A 26,423-nucleotide genomic window follows, 5' to 3' on the forward strand; every position below is an offset into this window, starting at 1 on the left:
GAAAATGTGTGTCTTTGTGAAAAACATACACACCAGATCAAAGATGTTCATCTGGGACAAAAGCTCACACAATGAGCAGCTCATGAGATAAATCTTAAGCTGTGTGGATTTCACAGGCAGGAAAGAGGCGCGGGGTCAGGTCAGGGTCACGCTTACTTCACACAGTTTAACATAACCACAGATAACCTCTGAGTGTGTGTGTTTTGACTTGAGACTCCGCTCATCCCACAGTGGATTACATGGAACGCTGGAGATGTGGGGCAACAAGGCTGAACTAAAGCTACCAAGACACACACATAACTGAACAGAGCTTAAGTGGGCTAGAGACTACAAAGAGTTGTAGTCTGTGTTGGCACCTCGCAGGTAACCCGAAGTTCAAATGTTACATCAGTTGTGTGGGCGTTTGCCTGTGTACCTGTGCTGGCAGTATTGCCCGTAGTGGTTGTCTCCGCAGTCACAAATGTATCCATGGGAAGAGCTGGGCTTCCTGTGGCAGTGAGCCTCATTCTCACATGGATTCAGATGACAGGCGTCAGTGCAGCTTTTCCCATAATAACCTGAGAGACACAAAGAGAGATGTCAAAAAGCTTCAGCAGAATAAGAAAACTTGGTTCTTAAATGTTTTTTGTTTTGTTTCGCAGGTTATATTAAACAATATTTTTGATTAAATTCACTGGACGTGTATCTTCCACCTGAGCAAGTGGCACATCCTTTAAACTCTATGGACACAAGGAGGAAGTCAGTAAGTAGGCTGATTAACCCTCAATTTTATTTGCTATAATAACTTATAAAAAAATTATCAGGAGATTTGTTATGCATATTTAAGTGGGTCTAAGAAAATATCCATTCATCCTTCTGCCACCTAAATATTAACACTGAGTATGTCCAAGTTTTATTAACATTAAAAACTGATTTATTTTGGAAACAATCGTCTACAGAAAAATAAAGACAACCTTACTGTGTAAAGAACTTCCCTTCCAAGTAATTTGATGAAATAAAAGCAGAACACAGCAAACACTGAGATCTTAATATGCAGGACAGCGCTGCGTCTTCCATCTGTGTACCACACATAATAACCTGTCAACTCGCAAGTAAACATCTCAAACATCAAACAGCGATTATCACAAATGTCATTCTCCTGACGCACTTCGGCTGGGTGAGCCACTGGAAAACATGCTGCAACGGTGCATTGCTACACTGTCATCCACTGAAACACTAACACAGCGCTTCCTCCTTTTTTGTTTTTTGTTTTTTTTTTCGAGTTCAAAACAAGTACAAGAGTAGCATCAAGAAAACATTCCACTTGCTATACAGCAATATATATGCACGTCAGGTATGAAGGAACCAAGACATATTGATGGGAAGTAGGCTACTGGAACAAAGCATCCATGGACAATGGCTGATAATATAGAACTGATGCAGAGATGCTATTATGTATCACATATGCCGACCCAATGAGAGAGGTTATATGTAACAAATGTGAGAACTATGGATGGGCAGAAAGCCAACATTCAAACTCACCAAGAAGTACCTGGTAATAACCACACGTGTCACCATCAAGTGCAAAATATACCACTGTTCACACTGCTGTTCTGCATAGGCGTCAGTCCCGTAAGCCTGCTCATCACTAAGACTGGATACAGATATAAATTCAGTACTGGAGTGACCATCAGTCACCTCACACTCACCAATCCTCCTCATCAGGATCGATAGCGAGGACATCAGGATGCCATTTAGCCTGGATAAGTGGGTACATTTTGGTAATTTTGGCCAAATGGTAATAAAGAGAGAGACTACCTGGACTGAAGGGGTGGAGCCACCAGAAGGAGGAACAGGAGATATATGGGACAGCTACAAGTACCTGGGTATCCCACAATCCAAGGGGAACCATGATAAAGATGCACAAAGGTCAGCCAAAGCCAAATATCTCCAGAAGATAAGACGGTTTTAAAAAGCCAGCTGAATGGTAGGAATAAGATCCAAGCCATCAATACATACTCCCTACTGCTCAGCAGATACCCTGCTGTAGTAAGAAGCTGGCCACAGGAAGAGAGAGATGCCACTGATGTGAAGAAACAAAAACTCCTCACAACCTGAAGTCCAGCACCCTGAGGCTCTATGAGCACTGCAAATGGTGAGGGTGAGGATAAGTGAGTGTCAGAGGCACAATCCAGAATGAAACACAGAGCATCTGTGAATATATCAGGCCCCCAAGAAGAGCTGCTCCAAGAACGCCTCAGGCAGCTGAAGACAGACGGTGAGGAACAGAAAGAGGAGCAATCTACACGACCAAGACCCTGAATGGGATGAACCACTGACAAATAGAGGAAGTGGCTGACATCAAGAAATCTTACCAGTGGCCAGAAAAGGACAGCTAAAAGGACAGCACAGAGGCTCTGATCATGGCAGCACAAGAACAGGCCCTAAGCACCAGACGCATAGAGGCAGGAGTCTACCAAAGCAGATAGGACCTGCAGACTGTGCCAAGGTGCCCGGAGACTTTCCCACACTTAGTAGCAGGATATTTACTGTATGTGGACCTTGTGTGTGCACTGAGGCACAACCAAGCAGCTGAGATAGCGTACAGGAACATCTGTGCCACTATGGACAACAAGTCACATGCAGAAAAACTAAAAGCAAACTGATTTTAAAAAATATAATGTCACTGGAAGAGAAAGTGTAAACGTCTCTTTTTCATAACAGCACAGAAATGCGCTACATAAAAAGCAAAGACAGTCCACTTCAACACAGCTGAACAAGCCACTTCAACAACACTCGCGCACACTCCCAAGGTATACTTGTGTGCAGCATGAGGAACGAAGCCGTCATACACTTCAATGCAATCCCGAGACACTCCACACAAACACACCCGCCTCTTATATGGTAATACAGGCCAGCACATAAAAACCCCTCTTTAATCTAATGACTAAAGCTGAGCGCTTTATGCATATTTTGCGGTGTATTGAGCACAAATAGTGAAGGCCTCTCACCTAGACCTCCTTTTAAATTAAAAAGAGCATAATTGTGCTATTTAGCCATTTAATAGGGGGATTTAAATATTACAGGACTACACAATGACAAAAGAATCTACACTCACGTGAAGCCAGAAATAAAAGCAATGAATTTAAAATAAAACATTCCACAGACTCAAATGAATAATACAAAATAAAACTAAGATTTGCCTGTAATAATTAATAATGAATCCAACTGATACAGCTGGGTTTTTCCTTCTCAGGGGATTCTCGTCTTCTAAAAATTTGCCAATATTTTATTATTTGAGGTTTCATTTACTTAACATATATTTTTGTTTAGCAAGGTTGTTGTTATCAAATATACAGAAATAACATGTAAATGCCAGGATTTCTATCTAACGAGGTAGCACAGACTCATGCCTTTATTGTATGTGGACCTATCGTGCATTTGTTTATGGCTGCCGTGGGAATTAAAGGTCTTTGCTACTTTAGGCATGTTAATTACTAATAAACACAACGTGAAGATGAGGCTGTCATAAACCAAGGTTTTAGAAATTCTAAATTCTTACCTGACAGCATTAGAGAGTCAAACAATTTGTCCTCGCCAATCAGTCATGATTGATTGCTTGTACAACATAAACACAGACGACTTGTTTTCATCATATTTTACCCAGAACTCCAGACCGATCAACAAATCTCTGCTTTCACCTCGCGTCTTAAGCCAGTTTGGCTTTCAGGCCCTCTTTTTAATTTACCGGCACAGAACAGAAGGACGTCTCTGCAGATCGAAGTGTGACTGGCTGATGCGTGCGTGCAGCTTGTTGAGGTCTGCATTCCTCTCAGCGAAGCAGACAAACATGTGCAAGGTCTGCTTTCACTTGTCCGTCTAAAGAAAATACAGAAGGCCCTTTGCTTTCAAGCCTGTGGCCTTGGCTTCTGCTGGTACTCAGTATTCATTTACACCAGCATTCAAATTAATCTTTTTTCAGCAATTGCATCGCCTTCTAACTTTTTCTGCTCTCTGTACATAATTAAACCCAAACATGCTATATAATAAAAAAAAAAACCCAGACACTAACCCAGCTTCATCTCCAAACTTCACACAGTGAAGCTAATTGCAGCCATTGTTCAGTTTCCAATTATTCATCTCACAATTTCTTTTAACAACAAATGCACAAAAACATTGAGCCTATTTTCTGTCTTCTCCACCTTTAATTTTATTGTTCTCCACGTCTGTTGCTTTCTCTTGAACACACACACACACGCACACATAGGTACACACACACGAACACTCAATCATCTTCTATAAGCACTATACATCTTTACAGTTTCACCATGGCAACAGAAAAAAGGGAGACGACAACGGCCTTGGCTGTTTTCAGACGCTTATAATGACACTGGCCTTCTCGACACAACACGAGAGCGAGGGAGAGGCTCGAGCCTGAAGAACAAAGAGTGGTGTGCGTGCGTTTTTCATCTTTCGCAGTCAGGGTGCAAGAGTTTGTTTGAAAAGTTGTGCTTCTCGAGCGCTACACACATTCAGCGTGACTCACAGCTTCGCGTCCGACTTTCCTGTAACACAACATCAGCTTGACTTCTCCACATGACTACAATCAGGAAAGACCAATGAGTCATCTGTTCACTGAACCGTCATCCTCTGTGTATCCAACTGTCTTCTCTGACAGTGGAAAGATTGTGCATGTCGAAATTTCCAAAACAAAATGCTCACACTGAGCGCCGAGTTCAGTAACTATGTGACAACGGCAGCTCACGATGAAAGAAAGCACTCGTTCAAATATGCACTGAACTTTTAGTTCGGTTTGTGCATCGCTGTTTTAGTTACATGTTTTAGCAGGAACTTTCTGTGCAAAGGCAACCCACTGTGCCCTGCTGCATAGCATCAAGAGGTTGACAAGCAAACACGACTGAAACCCCAGTGTCATCTCTCTGATCCAAACTGGTTGTGGAACAATGCCAAAAACTGAACCGGAGCCAGGCGCATGTCAGCGTCGTTTCCATAGAGGTCACATGACACTGCGTCTTTGAAAGTAAATGGCCTGTATTTGTATAGCACTTTACTTAGTCCCTATGGACCCCAAAGCGCTTTACACATTCAGTCATCCACCCATTCACACACATGTTCATACACTGGTGATGGCAAGCTGCATTGTAGCCACAGCCACCCTGGGGCGCACTGACAGAGGCGAAGCTGCCGGACACTGGCGCCACCGGGCCCTCTGACCACCACCAGTAGGCAACGGGTGAAGTGTCTTGCTCAATGACACAATGGAATGGCCGAGACTGTCGGAGCCGGGGCTCGAACCGGCAACCTTCCGATTACAAGACGAACTGCCAACTCTTGAGCCACGATCGCCCCAGTGCAGCTTAACACAGTTAAGCTGCCGTTTTATACATTTAAATTCTGTTTCATTCGCTGCATGGTGAACTGAATGAATCAGACTCTTACAGTTATCCTTACTCTGGTCATGATGTTACCATCATAAACTCGGGATCAATCAAACAACAAGTCAATTAGTTCAGTCATTTCAGTTGTGGACCCAAAAGCATGAAGCTGTGTGTGAGAGTTTGATTCACTGCTAATGAGTTTGTCTCTTTTCAAGAAACTTTTTAATTTTGTTGTATTCTACTCTTTGTCTCTTTATTGATTAAAAATAAAACAGACTCTCTCTACTCTAATTCAGACATACAGGGGATCTTTAAAAAGGACCTCCAACTGGCATCAGCGCGACCTCCACCATCTTACTCAAACTTTCATTGGAGTATTTTTTAACCATGATTAGACATCTAGAGAAGATCTCCACCCAATAGTTTTTCAATGTAGAAATATTTCCTGGGTAAAAGAAAGTATCAAGAGGAGGCCATGAACACCACACACTGACGTATGGCCAACCCTCTAGCTACCCCACAAAAATCAATGAACAGTTGTTAAAGTCATTAATTTCTCCTTTTCTATCAGAGCTTTCTGCAGAACCTTTTCACCATGCTATTGTTCCCACAAACACACATTTCAACAGTGACATCAACTATTTAACTTGACTTTCTTGAGCGCTTCATCGACTAATTAACACTAATGACGAAATATTCCAGCAATCAGTGTTTTCACATCATCTGAAAGTGTTACAAATCTAACTTCCTGCTCTTTCTTTTGATGCGTTAACGAGCTAACGCGTTGACACTGTGCAGCCCCACGCACAGGGCAATCCGCGTAACTCGCTAACAGAAATCTTTCGGTTATGGCATTAACATCATTTTAACAAGATTAACGCTGACAGCACTAGCTATAAGTTATCAAAGTGCCTAGAGTGATTTGCTGTAGGCCTAAGAACTGAAGGATCACTTCCTGTGTTATCTTTATGCACCATGCAAGTAATGGTCTCAGCCCAATCAGTTCATAAAAATGTTCTGGCTCTGCTGCTGAAGCAAATACTTTGCTGCAGATGTTGCTGCTGATTTGGAGATCTGGAGTCAGAGCTGATGTAGTATAGCTATTTTAAACTGCTTTTACATGTGACATTGTATCCCCTACAGACATTACTCAGTGTCATGATGTTATTACACACTTTATACCTCCGAGCTGCAATCATTTCAGAGATATTTTTGATTAAAGAAGTACACACTACACAGCACATGCAGTACACCATTCATATAGTTATATAACCTGTATGTTTTTTATTTTGATATCACATCTGATCAATAAATGACACTTCCAGTTGAGGAGTCATTTGTCACAGAGTGCAACTTTACCCTGATTCAGCACCCTGAGGATCTGGCATCTACTATAGGTTAGAGCACAGGAAACTACAACTCGAAGCTCATACATCTCCACCACTTTTCCCAGAGGCACGGAGTTTAATACACTGCAGCTGCACACCACGCCCAAACCAACAACCTCACACAATGTACTTCCCCCGTCAAACTCCATTTAAAGAAATATTTATTTGGCACTTGTTTACAGTCTCTAACAACTCGGCAAAAGGCAAAAACACGGATGAATGACTCCCTGCTGCAGTAAAAGCATTTACAAGAGTTCTCGTTCTCCAATTGTGTTTTCTGCATATGATCGTGTTGGTTTCTAAACAGTCCCGAGAACTCAAATGGACATAAATCAACATGGCTGCAATTTTTCATATTAGATCTCATTTTTCACAGCGGCCAATTAGTCTGAAGCAGCTGGCAGCAACACGCACAAAAAGTCATACTTGCTGTATGCTTTCTCACAAACACACACAGACAGTGAGGAGATGAGAAGGCAGATATCTCCTTGCTTTGTCATGCAGAACCTTGTTTCAGTGTGTGTGTGATTGACAGAGAGGCGGTGTGTTTCTTCTAGGAGGCCTTTTGCAGGTCAGATGCGCTGTCAGTTACACGAGACCCATTAAGCTAGCTTCAGCACACAAACACACACATGAAAGGGAATTATTCAGAGTGCGCATCTACTTCTTTCTCCCTCTGCCGTTATTAAACTTTGATTTGTCTCTAAGCGGCATTCATTCTATAACAGTCTCAATTTTTAATGTTCATTGTGCTGATGAAATGTAATGATAATGAAAGCGCATGTGTGTACAGTAAATAATTGCACGCATATTAAGTTTGTGGAAACGCTGTGTGTGTGTGTGTGGTAATATGTGTGGTTGAGTCTCGGTGTGAAGGCATCTGTGTGTGTGATGCTCCAAGTTAATAAGTCAAGGTGTTAGCATTAGCTTGCGGGCTGGTGCAGGATGCTACAGGGATTGCAGTGCCTCTCTGCTTCCTCTCCATGCTGTCAAGCCCTGAGGCTGTCTCACTATATCCTCCTCATAGTCACAAACTGACTCCTCTTTCACTCCCTCAAGCATCATGAGCATTTTCATCACTTTTTCTTTCTTGGATAACTTTTCATCACCTACTTCTGCCTTCTAAAAGTAGCTGCTGTGGTAGCAGTCTATGCGGAAGACTTTGGAGTGTTACACCTGACGCTCTTTCCTGTATTTTTTTTCACAGGCGTGGGAGGGTGTAAGCTGCTATGTTTATTTATTTATTTCTTCTAGTGTGCTGACACAAGTCTGACCTAGCAATCAGGCATCTTCGGCTAAAAAGCACGACATACCACCAATCTCATGAATCTCATTTCAAGCTTGCTGCTTTTCCTTACAAAGCAAAATCAGTCTGATATGTGACAACTGTGACCCATTTTGCTTGTCTGTTTTTAAAGAATATAATGGCAATCTAATCACATACTATACTTCTACAGAACAGCACTGTTAGCGCTGCGTTATAACAAGAAAGTCCTGGGTTTGAATCTGCTGGCCTGTTGGGTCTTTCTGTGTTGAGACTGAATGAATCCCCTTTGGCTGCTTGTGTCCTCTCAAGGTGATTCAAAACTGGCTGATGGATGTCCATCTCTCCAATTTAGGCCTGTGACAAACTGGCAATCTGTTGCAGAGTCTCCCCCAAACCCAAACTGCATGAAGCCCCATTCTCACAGACCTAGAGATTCAACAACCATAAGGCAACCACCAGTCACAGGGGAAAAATGGTAATTCTCTGACCTGTAGGTGAGTGATTGCTGTGATTATGATTGTCTCTGTGAAATTTGCAAAATCTCTATCGTTCAGAGAACGTTTGTCTTAAGTGAAACTAGTGCCGTTCGCGCAACTTTTGCTTGCTGAAGACAAATGTTTTCCATTCTCTGGGTTGCACTTTTTCCAAGTTTCACTACAGCAGAAAGAGTTAAAGGTGAATGTTTGCAGACAAGATGGCACTTTTTATACATACGATGGGTGCCTATGGGAATCTGCTAGAAACCAAAGTGATCACATGGAACCTTTAACAACCACTTGCAAACTAGTCAAGGAATCCCTGACGGGGTCACCAATCAGTCTGTAGGCCTGTGTGACAGAGGACTAAGTGGTTAAGATAATGAATGAATGGATGGATGAGTTTTCTCCATGGGTTTCACTTTTCCAGTTAGTTTTGTGTTGTAACCATAAACTGGATATAAAAGTGTACCATTTAATTTGTGGACTCAGGTTTATCATTTTGGCCATACTTAGATGAGGGAGTAAAGCTTAAATTCACTACACTGAATTTTGGCTAATGAAAAAAACAGGAAACAAGAAAACTGAAAAAAAACATTTCATAATTTTGATCCTTTAACAAATGAGTTACAAAAAAAAAAAAACACATCAGTAGATTTTTCATTAAAAAATGCTTTAAACTTTGTTTTCATATTGTTAGGCTTTGAACACATTTTTTTTCTATAAAGAGAGAAAGGTGCCCATCTATCATTGGGTCTACTGGCATTGACCCGTATGTGGAACCAGCCTCAAGTGGAAACTTGTTGAACTTGAGTTTTTTTGCATTTCAGCCTCAGCTTCACGTCTCAGCCTTAGAGGATGCTGCCTGATTATAATTTACTGTTTCTGTCGCTGTTTGCTTTACATTACAAAAGTTCTTCGTAATCTGAAAGAAATATTTGAGTTTTATGACAAAAATGAAGAGTATAGTTTTTCTACATGTACAGAAAAAATCTGAAGAAATATTGAGGCAGATTCGGCAGGTGACTAATCTCAAAACATGGATAGGCAACTTTTGTCTTTCTTCTGGTTTTCTCTTTAATGGTTCTTTTTCTGCTAACTTGCCAGGCAGTCTTTAGTATCCTCAACCCTTTACCCATAATATAAATAATCTCTCTTAATCGCCTCCCGTTCAGCTGCCCTTACATGTTACATCAATTCTTTTAGAGCTGAAGGGCTTCTGTTGCATGCACTGCTGCTAACTGCTAGCTCCAAATAAATATCGAATATCACTCCTTACGCTGTTCTTCTTTCCTGCTTCTCTCTCATGTGTGCAGCTGTCATGTTAATTTTCTCTCAAATCTAAGTGGATCCCTGTGTACGTATATTCCCAGACGTGTCACTAGTGTTTTCAGGCTGTTTGATTTGACTTTCTCACGCCCTCTTTTTTTTCCCTTCTTTCCTCCAAACTTTGTGTTTTTCAATTTTTTTAAACTATTTCTGTCACCCGCCTTTTTCTGTTCATTAATCATTAATATTTTCACTCTCTTTGTTCCTCCTCTGCATTTTTCATCTTTCTATTGTTTTTTTCCTCCCTGCATCTCTCTATACAGTATAGACTTTCCTTACTCTCTCCTCTGTCTCTTTACTTCTCCACCCCTCTCCTTCTCTTTTAATCATATTCTTTTCCTCCACATTAATTCCACCTCATTATATTCACCTTACTAAGGAGCTTTTGGAAGTTAGCCTGCAGTCGGTCTCTTTCTCTTGGTCTCAGGTGGATGGGGACTCATTATGTAAACCCAAATATCAGTTTAACCCAGTTACAGCACTGGGAGACACCTACGCATATGGACACATTATAATTACTCCCCTTTTTTGTTGTTTCTCAGTAAGCCAGCTTCTTTAACCTTTTACTCTCAAACCTCAGCTATTTTACATTGAATGCCTACAATGGTCAAAACTTTAGACCATTTTGCCTGGCTCGGAGGCTAGGCTAGGCTAGGCTAGGCTAGGAAAATACTTTTTGGTGTGTTACATTCTGTCTGTTAATCTATTCATTTTACAATAATCACATCACATTAATCCTTTTTAGCATTTTTTTAGTTGTTTTTTTGGGGGGAAGGGGGTACTATTATTATTAGTTGTTGCAGACTTGTTAAATGTGTTAATCTTCGTTTTAGGTGTTACAAATTCACATATTTCTGTGACCATGTTGCCTTTTTCTGTATATGTAAGACTGTGGGTGGAAAAAAAATGCATACTGCATTTACCAGACGTTGGTTAAGGCAGGAGATGGGACAAAGATGGTGAAGCAATCTTAAAATTTTTTTTTTTTTTTTGGGGGGTCATTTAGGGATGGGGGGAGCATTATGTCGCAAAATAATCTGACTGTAGAGAGAAAAAAAAGTGATGCCACAAAAAGCTACCCACTGCTGCAAACACAACATCAACGCTCTCTAATGGTACACTAGAGGAAAAATATGATGGCAGCCTCACTGCAGCTTCGCAGACCAGTTACAAGCAGATGCAAAGACTAACTGCAACACCCTCAACGTCTGCACGACCACTTTCAATCAATGCACAGGTCGCATGGTGGGAAGCAGCCTGTCTCTACATAATCAGGGCCCGACTCAGATCGACTGCAGTCACTCTCATACAGATTGCCAAGACATCTGCAATCAGTCTAAGTCTGTCTGAACTGAGGAGTGCAACTTGTCTGCAACACATCTCTTTGCATTATAGGACTGAATTTAGCTGGTTGCTAACCAGCTCTACTTACATCCCTATATAAAAGCAAGGTTGCCAAGTGTCTATATAATTTTTCAGTTAAATCATCTTTTTCGTAGCAATTACGTCTCTATTTGTGGAGGAATTTCGGAATTTCTATTTCAGATCGATGGCTGTTTCTGGCTGGACTCTGAATGTGAGTAGTGAATTTATGTACATGTGGACGGTAACAGATTTGCAACAGGTGGAAACAGACTTGTGATTTTTCATGATTTATCTGTTAACTATTGTGTTATCACAAACAGATGTAAACCTCACGCCATTTTGTCTTGACGTACCAAAATTACTTTGAACAGTCCCAATAATTTCACTCATGCCACGGTCTCCAACAACTGTTTACCTTAGTGTGACAGTAGCATGAAAACGACACACTAACACTTATATTAAATTAATTTTTTTACAAACCTACAACATTCGTACATGAGCGTTCATCAAGCTAATAACTGCACAGTTTAACATCACAAGTCAAAATATTAGTAATTTTTTCCTGAACTAAAAGGTTGTTTTTAAAAATGGCTAATAACTGGAGACCCCCATCCATCACACTACATGTTAGTTCACATCTGTAAATGGACGTCTCTATATTTCGCTTCAAGCTCAACTACAAAGCCCACACCATCTGCTTCACTCACCGGGTTCACATAGACAGGTGTGCCTCTCCCATTGGTCGGAACAACGGCTATGAGCTGGACAGGGAGACGAGAGGCAGGGATTACCGACACTGCAGCCAGTTTCCACTTTGACAGCTCTAGAGGGGCGGGGCAGAGCGGGGGCGTCCGGTCTCACGCCCAATCGAACGCCCTGTAGGAAGAGAAAGTGAGGGTCACATTACCTCGACACAACACACAAAAACAATAGCAGCTGTATTAGCGTATTCACCGGCCTACCCCAGAGTCATTTTTTACTTTTATTTTTATCTTCACTGTATGAGTTAAAAACTCCATCCTTTACCTGTATGCATCCTCTTATCCCATTCTGAACCTCCCCAGAGCCCAGCACTCCTCCAACATGCAGATGTTTCACCTTCAAACCATGAATCTCATTTCCCACTATCACTGTTCCCTAATGGGGAAAGAAGGAAAGAGGTGGGAGAACAGATGGAGACAGGAAAGGCAAAGAATATGATTATTAATAGCAGCAAACACACTCAGCTATGAAGGGTAAAAAAAATAGTTACAAGCAAGTGACCATCAGTAAAAAGGTAATAAAAAGATGTTTCTGTTATGAGTTTACATCAAAATGAACTGAAAAAGATACGTTTTTTTTCCTGGAAGGATTATTGATTTCCAGAAACCGCTATATTTTTATTTACCGATATATCAGCGAGCAGCGCCAGGTTATTGTGAGGCTTGTGTCAGTCAAATAGAAGGGGAGGTGGAGAGGATTCGACTGAATGATTGGCTTCATTAAACAGAAGAAAACCATAATATGCAATCACTGCAGAGAAGGTCAATGCTCAAGTGATAACTCCGGCAGAATTGTGAAGAAATGTTGACAGGCAACTTGGCTTGAGAGGACCATGAAAGCAAAATCAATGAGCCGCATTCATCACCGTTTCAGCAGCAGTAGAAGATGCTAAAATGGAAGCTGAGAGATGTCTGATAACAGCGGCACACGTGCCAAAACCCCTTTCAAAGGCAACTGCCGTTTAATTGTTTAATAATTTTGTATTTGAAATGTTTTTCTGCACCATTTGCTCAGTGTGCTACTTGATGCACTTTGGAGAATAGCCTGGTGAACTACAATGAACAGATGAAAGACATAACGTGCTGGCAGACGATTTAAGGAATAGCACGACATAAAAACACGACAAAGGCTGTTTGTGTTTGCTTAAACCGAGCCAAAGATGATTATAATACGGACAGTGGTTGTGCATGTGCTTCTCTGCGCTCATGTCACTGCCACATATGTACGGGCGCATACATCATACGAGCGCATGCACGCAAACAAACATCGCACAGTACAATCTGACATAATAATCCACCGGAGATTAGTGAAACGAGGATTAGGAGCCCACATCTTGGGGAGTCTGACGCTTTGCAGGATTATAGAAAAACCTGTATATGTTCTAAACATTTATATGTATGTGCGAATGTGTGTGTGTTTCTTTGAGATAGGCTTTGTATTTGTTTTAAAAAGGCAGGATGTTGTATAACACTGTCAAGGATTGTTAGGCAAAGAACAGAAGGAAGGAGAAGTAATATAGCGGTAAGAAATAAAAAGATAGGAAGATAACGAGGTTTACTTTTGATGAAATATACTTGAAATGTACTATGAATATACCTTAAGACGTGTGTGGAATACGTTTTTGTATGTTCCAAAGACTTTTTTCATGTGGTGGGAAATATACCGGTGGCTAATATGTAATGTAAATAAAGGAAAATGAACTCCGATATTAGAATCTCAGCTAAAAATTTAACCCTGCAGAACATTGCTTTCAAAAACACAGACTGCAAGAGCACTTTATTAAGCACCTGTTGACCAAGCACGCCAAAACCTTGGCATTTCCTTTTCATCTACAGCTGCTATGTATGCCAGTAATTTTAAGATTAGACATAAAACTTTTTATTTCAATAAAGTTTACAGTTAGGGCTGATTAGGTGACCCTGAACTTTCTGTAACATGCTGATTATTTCTTCTCCACTGACCTCTTTTTACCCTCCATGTGTTTATACATCACTGCATATCATTACATGGGTCCTCCGTCTCCCTATGTTCTCTTTTTTCCTCTTCTCTCCAACCCCACCCTCGGCCAACTGCAGCAGATGGCTGCCCTTCCCTGAGCATGGTTTCATCCTGTTGAAAGGGAGTTCTTCCTTCCCACCGTTGTCTAGTGCTACAAGGGGTCGTCTGATTGGTGGTTTTCACCAGCCCAACCTACAATAAACTAATATCTTTCTTAATTTAAGGAATTCATACAATTGGTTATTTATTTATTCATGTTTAGCATCCTAAAATACATCCTTCATCACTTTGGCTCAAAGCAGGAAGTGAGAGAGACGTCTGTGCATATGGGGACATTCTGGATTAGAGGAAGTTAAATAGGATTGCTTGCCTCTATTCATATTAAATGCTTTAAAATTTCAATTAAGTACTTCTCTGGTGATTAGACCGAATAATATAGCTCATGAAGAAGCTGCAGATTTCAAACAGACAGAATAAATGGAGAATTACAACTGGAAAAAAAGAACTGTCTCTTTTAATTTGAACACAATCAAAAAAATTAATTTTTAAGCCAAATTAAGCCTTATTGATTTCATAAAGCAGATATGACAAAAAACTTTCTTATTCATTTAAACTATGCTTGCAGGATAAATTTAATATTTAATTTCCTTTTTTTTCATGCTATTAAAGGACTTTAATTTTCTCCCCTTTAAAAAAAATCGACTGTACTATGTGCCTCTAGTGTAAGTGTGCTCCCTGATAGCTGGACATTAAAGTTGGATTAAAAACGCTTTGAGATTTCGATGATAATTTGCACTACCTGATAGAGTCCAAAGTCCAGCCGCAGTGTGGCGACATAGCGAGTCTCGCGGCCACTGCGAACGTCTCGCAGCTCCAGCTGGAGGTCGTGCCACCGGCCGTCTGCCACTTGAACCTGATCCAACCGCAAACGCACCGGTCTGGTTGAGCCGCGGGTCACCGAAAAGACCAGCTGACCATTAATTACCTGATGAGAGCGAGAAGAATAAATGAATAAATAAAATTCGCAAATCACATTAAAAGAAAAACAAAAAGAAGAAAAAAGAGGGCGAGGGAGAAAAAACGATCCACAGCTACGACTGTGTGTGTGACTGTGTGTAGGAGCGTGAAATCCGATGTCTTGGCTCAGCTTCCACCGAGATTCTGCTAATTTAAAACGCTCTTTGGATTTAGCATCTGAAACTTAAAGTATATAAACAAGATCAAATTGTGTTTTAGCCTAAATGCAGTTAAAGCTTTTTGAGTTTCTGGTGATGGTGGAAAGGTTGGTGAAAGGAAACGACACCATTTATAGATGTACCCACACTCAGTGTTTCAGAGGGTGAAACATAACAAGCTCCTTAAACACCAGATATGGATACATTTAAAGAAATGTGAACTGCTTTCAGACTCCATGGAGCCTGGTGTTATTTAAAAGGGAACAGTAGTCGCAGCTGTAGACTCTTTTATTATTATTAAAATGTAAACCACTGAATTTGCATTAATACTACTTCTCCTTCTTTTGGCTCCTCCCTTTAAAGGTTATCACAGCAGATTATCTCAATCCATCTCAGCCCATCCCTCCTCCGTTACATCAACCCTCTGCAGTTTTATCTTCAACATCCTCAATATATCCACTATCCCTGCTCCACTAACCATCTCGGCCTTGCCTCTTAAATGTTAAATGTGTTCGTGCCCACCTGGAACACCAGGCTGATATACTGGCCAGCCTGGGCCTGCAGCAAAGTCCCCTCGCGGGCTCTGGTTCTGAACACCAGGCCGAGGTACCAGGGCGCGGAAATGGTTACGTCATTCTTCAGGTCCCACCAGAGGGCGCTGTTACCCAGAAAGCGGTGTACGTGTGTCATCACTGAGGCGAAGAGAAAAAAACGAAAATGAAAATTTGTGAAATTTCCGAAACAACTTCCAGATGATACTGTTGTTCTTATCCATCAGTCTGCAACATAATTCTTGTTTAATATTGTGTGTTTTTCAAAGCACATGTAGCATCAATGGACTTTTGGTTTGTCCGTTTGAAGGACAAACAGACCATGTCTGTATGGGCATGACGTGATCTTTAATGCATTTCATGCCCAAACAGCCTCCTCAGTTGTTTAATTTCCAGTCAAAGGTATAAAAGCTTCCAAAATTAAATGATGAAACATATGTTACACTGCAGTCTCTGAAGTACAAACTAAGTCCCAGAACTTGTGAACATTTGTCACTGAGATCAATAAACACCATGTTTTTTTCCCCTTTTTTTCCCCTCACGTGAATCTCGACGCTTTATTTCCCCTTAGAGTTGGACGTCTGTGCTCGCAATCAAGACATGCCAGTAAAAATAAATGAGTAAAACCACCTGGGCTAGCGAATGTCCACTCATGAGAGGGAAATCTCTAAAGGTTTATTACGGTTCAATTATACGCAGGAACTAAAGCCAGATATCTAGTAACAACTGTCTCACGGGCTAAATTTATTCTTAGCTCAGTCTGTTGGACTGTATTTTTCCATCATCAATTCTTCCTTTTTATTTAAGACAGTACATATTATGCAGGTCAACATTCACTGAGCTACATTAACTGAAAAGGTGTTATCTGGGGTATTTAAGCATAGGTAAGCTGTGAACTAATTAATGAAGTGTTAGTATAATTACAGCCAAAAAATAAAGTCCTGTGAAAATCAGTTTTTAAAATCATAGCCACTGCTAGAAAATGCTCGTTATACCAGCAACTGTCATGCTACTTACTAATAATTATGGCATGATAAAATGAACATTGTTAAAGGTTGCTGTTAGTGTAGTTACTGTAGGGGCACAGGATAAGAAAAATCCCGGCCTCTTACCGTGGCTGCAGTCCTTCCCACCGTATCCCAGGGGACAGTCACAGGAGAAAGTCTCCCAGCTCACCCTGCAGGTTCCTCCGTTCTGACACGGGTTGGACTTACAGAAGGGATGTTTGGCACTGCAGCCTAGTGGAAGCAGCAGAGATCACTGAAGTTATAAAAATGAATTACAACATGACAAGTCTTCATGCTGTCACTGTCAGTTTTATAACATTACCCCCACACACAAGCATTTTCAAAATAAAGTCCGACCGAATTTTTGGCTATTTGTTGGTCTGTTGGTATCATAATGACACTGGGAACGACAAATACCTACACTGACCGATAATGAGAAATTAAAAAGTAAATAAGACTGGAGAAACACCCTTCAACCATGTAATGAGTGGTGAAGTTACACTGTTTGTCCACCAGAGGGCCCTCTACAATTCCCCTGTTGCCAACAAGTCTTTGGAACGCCAAACACAACAACCCACTGGTCGGGCAAAGCGTACATAAATAAATAAAAAATTGACTAAAACAAATGTTAAGGAAATTTGTTTCTTTTTGGTATGCCTGAAAAAAAATTGGCCAATATTTGAGTATAAAATAATAAGGCTGAGTAGTAAAACTCATTTTTAAAAGGCCTCAAAAATGTCTGTATGAATATAAACAGACATACGATATGAAAATGAAAGATATGCAAACAGTTTGACATAGTAGCACAACAAAACAACAACGCATAACAAATGTTTTCCTTTCATTTCACTGACTATAATAAAAAGTAATGCAAGCACCCAGTCCATCAGTGAAAATCCAATTTCAGTGCAATGAAGCCTAACTATATATGACTATATGTGAAGATGTGGCTCTACTCCATTATTGTTTCCTATAATATTTAGAAGCACAAAGTGGTTCGTAGCACACAAACCCTTAAAAGCTACTTCATTTAAATACTAACATTTGTGTGTGTTTTGCCACAAGATGGGTGAAAAGGCTATTGAGAAGCTAAATGTTACTAATGCACAATAATACATGTTTGAAGGACAGCAAACATGGTTCGCAGCACTGACCAGGAAGCGTTCCATTATTGGCGATAAATCCAGCCATGTCCAGCGGTTTGCTATCGATGTGCAGCTCTTTCATGCAACCGATAAATTCCCTGGTGCCAAAGGGAAAGTTGTCTGGCACATTAGGGACTCCACCCAGAAATAATGGACCAGTCAAGTCCAGAGACCTAAGAAACACAAAGATAGAAACCAATATGATAAATATAGTGGAGAACAAATGGCGTTATGGAAGCAACACAGGATTATTCTTCTTCAAGTAAGAGAGGGAGGAGAGAGGGATGATAGAAGACGGGGTGAAAAAAGGGAAGAACATGAAAGAGGGCATGAGAGAGGGATTAAACAAACCTAGAGATTAAACATGTCATCAGAGGTAAATGAAATGTGTCATCATTCAGAATCGAAATCAGAGAAAAGCAGGGAATGCTAAGGATAAATTAGATGATGGTGTTTTTTAAGGTAAAAATGGAAACAGAGGAGGGACAGACAGATTGAACACAAATACACTGAGAAAGAAAAGGAGACAGATGAAGAGACAGATGAACAAACAGGAGATTAAACAGGAGTTACAGCAACCGTCTTGAGAGAAGAGGTAGAGGTGGATGACAAGATGAAGAAGGAGAAAGGAGACACAATCCGGCAATGAAAGGTGGTAGATGCAAGTGCAGCTTGCTCTAGGAGGAAGGGGGGAAATGGCAATGCCAAAGGAAGAAAAAAGCTTGAAAGACAGATGAACAAACAAGAGATTAAGTGTGAGTTACACCAAATGTCAAGAGGCAGATGAAAAGACAGACGGGTATCTGGAAGGAAAGAGGGAATACGAGGAGGAAAATTTCAGAGGAATAGAAAGTGACAGTTACGGGACCGCGCTGGGTGAGAACCAAAGAGAAAGACAAAGTTTTGTCGTCGCATTGTTTCAGCTAATATCAGCAGAGGACGTCACTGGAAGAGAATGTCAAGACCGAGCAAGAGGAGCAGGAGGAAGAGAGGGTTGACGTGTTAGTCTTTGGCCTTCCTCTTTGATCCGTCTTCTTTTCCCTCAGCCTCACTTAGTGCTGACAGACACGGCAAACGTGATTACAGCTTACAGAGGCGAGGCCAGACATCAACACTATGACAGGCTGCTCTTTCAGTGCATGTGCGGATACGCTTTATGTGTATGTGTTTTCTTGCACTTGTTAGTATATATGGAGACATTCGTTTGTTAGACACACACAAACTGTAGCTGAGAAAGAATGAACAAAACTTTGACAAGGTCAGATGGAACAGGCAGTGCAACGCATTTAAAACCAACAATTTGGATCTTTTAGTCGCACCTAAGAGATTGTGTGTGAGAGACGGAGAGACGAGCGGAGATAATGAAAAGAAACGAACATATCCGTGCAGCAGAATGAGACGCCTGGTAACAAGACCATCAGAGAGATACAGACAGACATGAAGGAGCATAAAGACGTCAAAGAGTCGTGCCTCATTAAAGCCTTGAGCCCCCCGCAGAGTTCCCATACCGTCGCCTCATCACCCTGATCGTTACTTTAAAATCCTCTCAGATTTCTAAACTTTCAGCATGTTTTTTAGCAGATGCACATGTTACACCTTTCTGTTTTCTTTTCGAAATATTGATCTCTGCTGTAGGCAATTTTCCACGACATTTGCAATTACAAGCCTGGATAAATATTTTGTTTAAACTTTAGCATTTCAGATGCATGAAACTTTAATTGGTAATTAAGTGAACACAGATATGCTCAGTGAATGCATGTATCTCCCAATGTAATGCTGCGACCCTCAGTCACTTCACACGCTCACTTTACTTTACCTTTAGATAGCTTAAAACTAGCTACCAGCTGGCCAGCATGTTGCTCATAGCTGCACATAATGACCAGCTTTATTGGTTTTCTACTCAGTGGAAATTGTCTTTGAATATCTGTTAAGCCTCTGTTCAGTCACAGATTATGTTTAATGAAAGTTGTCTTTGCAAAGAAGCTGGCAAATCCTGTGCAAACACCTCCCACAGCTCTGGGTCAGTTACTATCCATCCTTTCATTTGCAATGCTGATGGCAAAAGAACAAATTTACCTGCAGGAATTCATCCTAAGGTTCTTTTTCTTAATTAATCATTCAGTATTTATGTATCATTTTGACCAAAACATTTCATAGATTCATTTTGTGTTAAAATATGAATTATCTCAGTATGAATATACCAAAGTTTATGTTACAGAACAAGCTACAGTATTACGCTATAGTCCTCTTACGCTCTGCTTCAACGTCTTACAACTGAGAAATTTAAGTCTCCGAATTTAAGAGACTGAATTCAGTCAAATGGTTGTGATAAAAGCTAAAATGATGCGATACTTATGCTTCCTCTCCAGCTTTGCCACAATGCCTCTCTTATAGTGCTAAAAGCAAGCAAACCCAGCGTACATTAGCTTATAAACTGAGTCATCCGATCACTCAAGTCAGCAAAAGGCTGTTTCCCACCGAAAATGAAGATTCAAAAGTGAGCAGCATGCAGATAACCAGCTAGTTGGAACCTGGCTGAGCAGTTTGTATCTGATATTAGCATACTGACACAGCATAAACACTGATCTCTAAGTCATGGCGTGTGCCAGAAAGTACTCCTAGCATGATAGCGCAGGACAGTCTTTTGTACGTTAGCTCACACATATTTTAAAACACAGTATGAGTTGGGGCGTTTTCACACCTAAAGTTTGTTTACTCTGGTCCAAATCAGTTGATGAGCTTGTAAACTTTTAGTTTCTTTTCATATTGAGGAAAATCCAAATGAACCAAAATGTGTCACTACAAATTACATGAGAATGTTCAGTCCGGTCATTAGCCAGATGTTGTACTGGTCATCTGTAGTACTTTGCTGCATCCCAGATTGCAAGTTTTTTAGCTCAAGCTTGATTTTTTTTTCAGTAATGCCTGAAATGAGTGACTGAGTCCAGAAAGTCAGCAGGAAAGTGTTTACAGAACACATACCCATCCCATCCCATATACTTCTATAGGACCGTAAGTTGTTTTGTAACACTGTCTGCCTGCCTTCAGATAGAATGCAGGTTTACGGCACTTGCATTTGCACTTTTTTTTTTACAGTTTTCTGTAAGTTGCATCCCTTTTTTGTACCGTCTGTTATTATGACTGAGAAACCAGCTGACATTGGTATATGACCATTAGAAGTTTGGGTCCCAGTAAAGCGTTGCAATTAAGAAGTGAAAAAAAAGAAGAACTTACTTCTTACTGCTGGTTTGTTTGCCCTGTGCAGCACAGCTGTAATTTCCAAGCTGCGTACCAAAGCGAAGTGACAAGGCTGTATCACAGTCATCAACGCTCACCACAGCAATCTTCTCATCTGACGGACCCTGAGCCTCACCACTCATACTGCGCTTGGGCTGGACATCCAAACACAGTCCAAAGGAAAAGAAAACCAGTCAACATTCAAGAAATACAAGAGCATTCATGAAATCTAGAGTTTACATCATTGCATTAAAACACTACATCAGATACAACATAGCAGTAAACACATCAGATTAGTATTTACACTGATACTTTGCACTATGACAGGAAGAAAAAAGGGAGAAGCTTTGGTTAGTAGGACATACAGGAAGAAAAAACAAACACATGGGCAAGAGAACAGACTAAGAGCAGAAAGACAGCGCATTCATTCTCCTTACTGTCTGCTGGTGAAAGAAAGGAGGAGCAAAGGAAGCTAAGAAAGGAGAAAGTGTATGTGCACTCTGACACACGCTCATACTCACATAACGTGTAGCAGGCTGAGGAAAATAAAAGAACATGAAGAAAATTAAAGGAGATGTGCGGCGAATATGCATGAATAAAAATGATGACACGCAAACACCCACATAGTCGTGCGCACACAAACACTTCGGCTCAATTCAAAGTGCTTCGTCGGCTCCAAGGCTGAGAAACTATTCTGCCGACGCATCAAAAGCACCAATAAAAACAAGTCAAATTTGCAAAGTGCAAAAATAAAATCACATAAGAAAAACAAACCCTAATCATACAGACATCAAGAATCCAAAGTGGAAGCTCAAATGCAAGAACCACAATGAAAATGGGATTGGGATGTAAACGCACCTTGTTGTAGTAGTGGATGTGAACTGTATGCCAGTTACCATCGCTCACACCACCTGGCAGGAAGGGACTCACCTGGGTGGATGACTCACCTACAGACAGGTAAATGAAGAATATGTCATTAAAATCAATTTAAATGTAGCTCTTATTTGTTTCCTCTTGTTTTAAGGGTGTGCTCCAAATACATCCACTTTATTTACAATTACCCCAAAACTCCTGTAAGCACTGTTTGCAAAGACCAAATCAGCAGCATTCATTACCTGAATCCACACTTAGATAAACAGATTTCATTGTCTCAGGAGGAACGTTTGTTTTTACAGGCCTGCTGCACATGTTCATGGGTCAAAAGAAAAGCATACAACAACAGCAGACATATGGTCTCTGTTTATAGAGCACAAATTTCCTGCAAACAAAACCACACTAGAGAGCACATAAAGATACAATACCTGTGGAGTATTTGAACACCACTTGTCCTTCTTGGATCTCTAAGGCAATGAAGTCATGTTTCTCGTTAAAGCGTCCATTATAGAAGAGAAGGCCACTGTTCTCCAGGGTGGCAAATCTAAAAGATGCATGCACATAGAAATTTGAAGTTTATTGACAAATGATTTATACAGTGCAGAGCAATTCATTAACACAGCCATAGTAAAAAGAAAACTGTTAGCTGAAGTTCATTTTGCCAGATGATTTGGTCCTGACAGGTCTTAAAATTAGGTAAACGCAATCTCAAGTCGACACCAGTACATGGCATATTACACTGTCATTATTTATTCAACAAACATTGAGTGAAAGTTAAGAAGTGGGTGTGAAAAACTAAGTACACCCTTAATGCTTAAATTGGAACTGCAAGGTTAAGTAGCATCACTGATCAAATTGTGATAATCAAGATTCCTATAAAAGCAGATGTTTTGGCAGTTTGTTGGTCTGAAGCATTGAGGTGTGTGTCAACGCCAAACACGAAGGACATCAGCAACGATTGTAAAGAAGCAACTGTTTCTGCCCATCAGCCTCTGAAGCATTAAAGCATTAAAAGGCCTTATCCAAGCATACACAGAGAAAGATTATTCACAAGTGGAAAACATTCAAGACAGCTGAGAATCTTTGATGTGCAGGAGTGGACATAACTGGAAATTCATCCAGACCGTGTCATGCTCAGAGAATATGCAAAAACCCAAGAGGTACAGGCCTCAGTTAGCATGTTAAATATTAACATTCATGACAGTATAATTAGAAAAAGACTGAACTAATATGGATATTTGGAAGGGCTGCCAAGAGAAAGTCTCTTCTCTCTAAAAAGAACATGGCAGCCCGGTTTATGTTTTGCAGACCTCCCAAACCCAGAAAGTTACAGAAAGCCAAACACAGCATATCAGCACAAACACCTCATACCAAGTGGGGACTTTCTTTGAAGCGGCCAAAAAAGCATTCTGGATTAATTCTTGTTAAATACATAATGACGTGGCGTAATATGTCGTGCACTGTTGTGCATTTAAGGTTGTTGTGAAGGTCTGTGGGACGAACAGGCCGAGTGTGATGTTGAGGACGCAAATGTAGATGCTTGGAGACTAAATAATCTTAACAAAAGGCGAGCAGTTTATTAGGCTGAATGACCCAGAAACCAGAAGTAAACATAAAATATAAAAGGAACTGAAAACTTCTAAACAATGGATATACTTGGAAAGACATTAGGAACTGGGAATCACTGGGAAAATGAGCTGACACGCCAACAAAGGACAAAAGGAGACCGGCACAATATATACGCAGGAGGGTGGTTAGGGGAGTGAAGTCAGCTGGGAAACACAGCAGGAACAAATTAGGTATAACGAGACAAGGGAAGCAAAACTACCATAAAGCACAGAGACGAGGGACTATCAAAATAAAACAGGAAGTAACTAATACAGGGACCAGTATTAAGACAGATTAGCTTGACACATGCAAAAGAGCAAACCAACACAAAGACAAGACTGACTCAACATGATACTAAAGGCAAAAACACAGAGAAGAAGCTAAGAGGACAGGGGGGGAACTAAGAAACCTAAAGCAATTTATGACTACACAAGATACATAAAATAATACAACAGGAAACTGACGGGGATTCAAAAACTCAAAAGGACAAGAAAACCAAAGACAGAAACAAAAATCTGTTTTCAAAGTACAAAACAATAATGAATTAGGAAGATTTGAAATTTCAAAACAAAATGACCCAGGATGACAATAGATATATTTAAATAATTTTAAGGCCTGATCAGAATTTTTATTACCTTAGAACTGATAGAGGGTGTACTCTCTTTTTACCATGGCTGTACATTTTTATATGCATGCAGAGAGAATATGACACATTTTAAATTATATTTTTCACTCCGATGCAGGAAGGAACAGAAACAAAAAACTATCTCAGACACAGCAGAACAAAAATGACTCCTGCTTGGTGCGGAAGAACAAAAGGTATTCAGACTATGCCAGAGTTAATAAACCATACTGCTGGAGTCTTCCTATCCCTCAGCTGCTCAGACGCAAATAAAAAGTCTATTTTGCACAGAACAGATGGGAAATACTCTGTCCTAGTGGCAAGATACAGAAACGATTCTCACTGCATAAAATGTCCACATTAAAAAGTACCGAGATGCTGTTTTAAACATGATACCACAACAGTTTGCCTGTTTTCACTATTCCCTTCAACTAAGCGCCTCAATTTTAAAATCATACACTGCAATTTGTAGGCAGCTGACAAATAGCACCTGCAGGGCCCTGAAATTTTTATTCAAGGTTTCTCTACCTTCAGTGAGGTTCAGTGGTGTCAAAAATTGGATCCAGCCCAACCCCGCTAGAGAGTCAAATAAATCCAGTGCACAGATGCAGGAGGTCAGGTTCAGCTACAGGAAAGAAGCCCTAGAGCAGCATGGTTATAAATGTCTGCCTTTCAAACGGTTTTAAGTTGTTGAAGAAAAATATTCTTCAACTGTTTCCTATTTAGTTGAGTTAAAATTATCATATCTGCATTTTATATTCTTGGTTTAAATTCCAATGGAAATCATTCCTGCAGTATAGAATTGTAAGGAAAGAAGAGCATCTTATTGAATCTGAGGACGCTGCCATTGTCTAAAATAAACCCAGGGTTTCTGGTTAGCAGATATGTGCCTTCTTTGTATGGATTTTCTGTCGCTGCGACTGCACTGTGCCAAAATATCTAGTATGCATATCTAATCTATCCGTGCCACCAGAAATAGCTAAAAAAAAAAAAAAAAATTGTAACCTGAGCTTTGATAGAGTAACTGGAGATAATGTGTGGAGTCAGCCAAGCGGAGACACAGAGGAGCTGAAGGAGTAAATAAATGCAAAGAAGCATGCTTTATATGTTCAGCGTGTCTGTTTTTGTCAGTGTTATTGCTGTTTGTGAAATTCATTACGTGCTGCCAAGAACTGCATTAAACAAATTAATATGATGTGACTTATTCCCAAAAGCAGTAAACTACAAGGCGGAATATCATGCGTTTATGATCATTTTTATTCCTTAAACTCGGTTAGCTTAGCAGTCAATTTCAGGCAGAGCTGAAGAAAAGAAAACAAACGCTGTCAGAAACACACATGCACACACTTTCTCTCGTGCAGCTGCCTTTCAAATGCATTAAAAACTTGAACTCAAGTCATGGCAGTGGTTTCGTATTCATAGAGAGCAGAGTCATATTGTCGCTTATGCTTTCATATGCAGTTACGCCTATAGAAGCCTAAAAAAGGCATCTTGTGGAGGGAAGTTTATTTTGCCCTCAATTAACACATGAAACAGGAGCTTAAATTTAAATCATGTTGATCTATTTTCATAATAATTTGACTTCCATACAGTCTGTGTCCCCCCTATACTGTACATAAAAGATGGACATAGCCAATGTGATGTCACACATTAGTTTGTTAGCCTTTCCCTTGAAGCCTCAGGATTAACATGTAGGTAGCTGCCATATTATTCACATGGAGCCAAAAGTAAACATATTTGGATGACAGTATGAAGCCGTAAGTTCTCAGCTAATGCAAACATGTTTTGGTTAGGTAACATGGCCTCAGTCCCAGAGACCAAATGGCAACCACCAAGTAATTATTTCCCAACCAGTTGTGAATGGTTACTGCTATTTAGTAACATGTAAATAAAATACTGGAATTTCCTTCATGAAAACTGGAGCACAGACCTCTGGCACTGTGGTACCACTGCGCACAAAGCAAACCATGCTATTTATTTGAATTTAATTCCATTTAAAATGTGACTACACCCAATGATTTAAGCCTTATTACAGTTTGTTAAAGACCATTCTAAATAAAAAAATCATCAAGGGGGAATTTAACTAGAAACCAAAGCTGCTTTTGTACCAGATTTTAAAGTTCTTAGACTCTAGTGGCGACTTAAGGAACAGCAGTTTTTGGCACTTTGCTGGCTTCATTTTTCAGTTTGCTGCTTGGTGCTGCCATAATGCAGAGCTACACACTAAGAGCAAAACTCACAG

At 40.4% G+C, this 26,423-nt stretch overlaps 1 protein-coding gene across 1 annotated transcript in view; it reads right to left on the bottom strand.

Moving 5' to 3' along the window:
- The window catches only part of celsr3 (cadherin, EGF LAG seven-pass G-type receptor 3), a 119,551-nt gene that overhangs the window by 47,725 nt on the left and 45,403 nt on the right, over nucleotides 1–26,423 (bottom strand). The window contains exons 5-15 of the mRNA XM_039604686.1: nucleotides 22,380–22,495; nucleotides 21,937–22,025; nucleotides 21,600–21,614; nucleotides 21,076–21,233; nucleotides 17,851–18,014; nucleotides 16,802–16,927; nucleotides 15,661–15,830; nucleotides 14,763–14,948; nucleotides 12,230–12,340; nucleotides 11,911–12,079; nucleotides 416–557 (exon numbers count right to left, since the gene is read on the bottom strand). Coding sequence (XP_039460620.1) covers nucleotides 416–557; nucleotides 11,911–12,079; nucleotides 12,230–12,340; nucleotides 14,763–14,948; nucleotides 15,661–15,830; nucleotides 16,802–16,927; nucleotides 17,851–18,014; nucleotides 21,076–21,233; nucleotides 21,600–21,614; nucleotides 21,937–22,025; nucleotides 22,380–22,495 — 1,446 coding nt within the window. The remainder of the gene's footprint in view (nucleotides 1–415; nucleotides 558–11,910; nucleotides 12,080–12,229; nucleotides 12,341–14,762; nucleotides 14,949–15,660; nucleotides 15,831–16,801; nucleotides 16,928–17,850; nucleotides 18,015–21,075; nucleotides 21,234–21,599; nucleotides 21,615–21,936; nucleotides 22,026–22,379; nucleotides 22,496–26,423) is intronic.

The sequence above is a fragment of the Oreochromis aureus genome, linkage group 20 (genome assembly GCF_013358895.1).
Source record: "Oreochromis aureus strain Israel breed Guangdong linkage group 20, ZZ_aureus, whole genome shotgun sequence".
Lineage (NCBI taxonomy): Eukaryota > Metazoa > Chordata > Actinopteri > Cichliformes > Cichlidae > Oreochromis > Oreochromis aureus.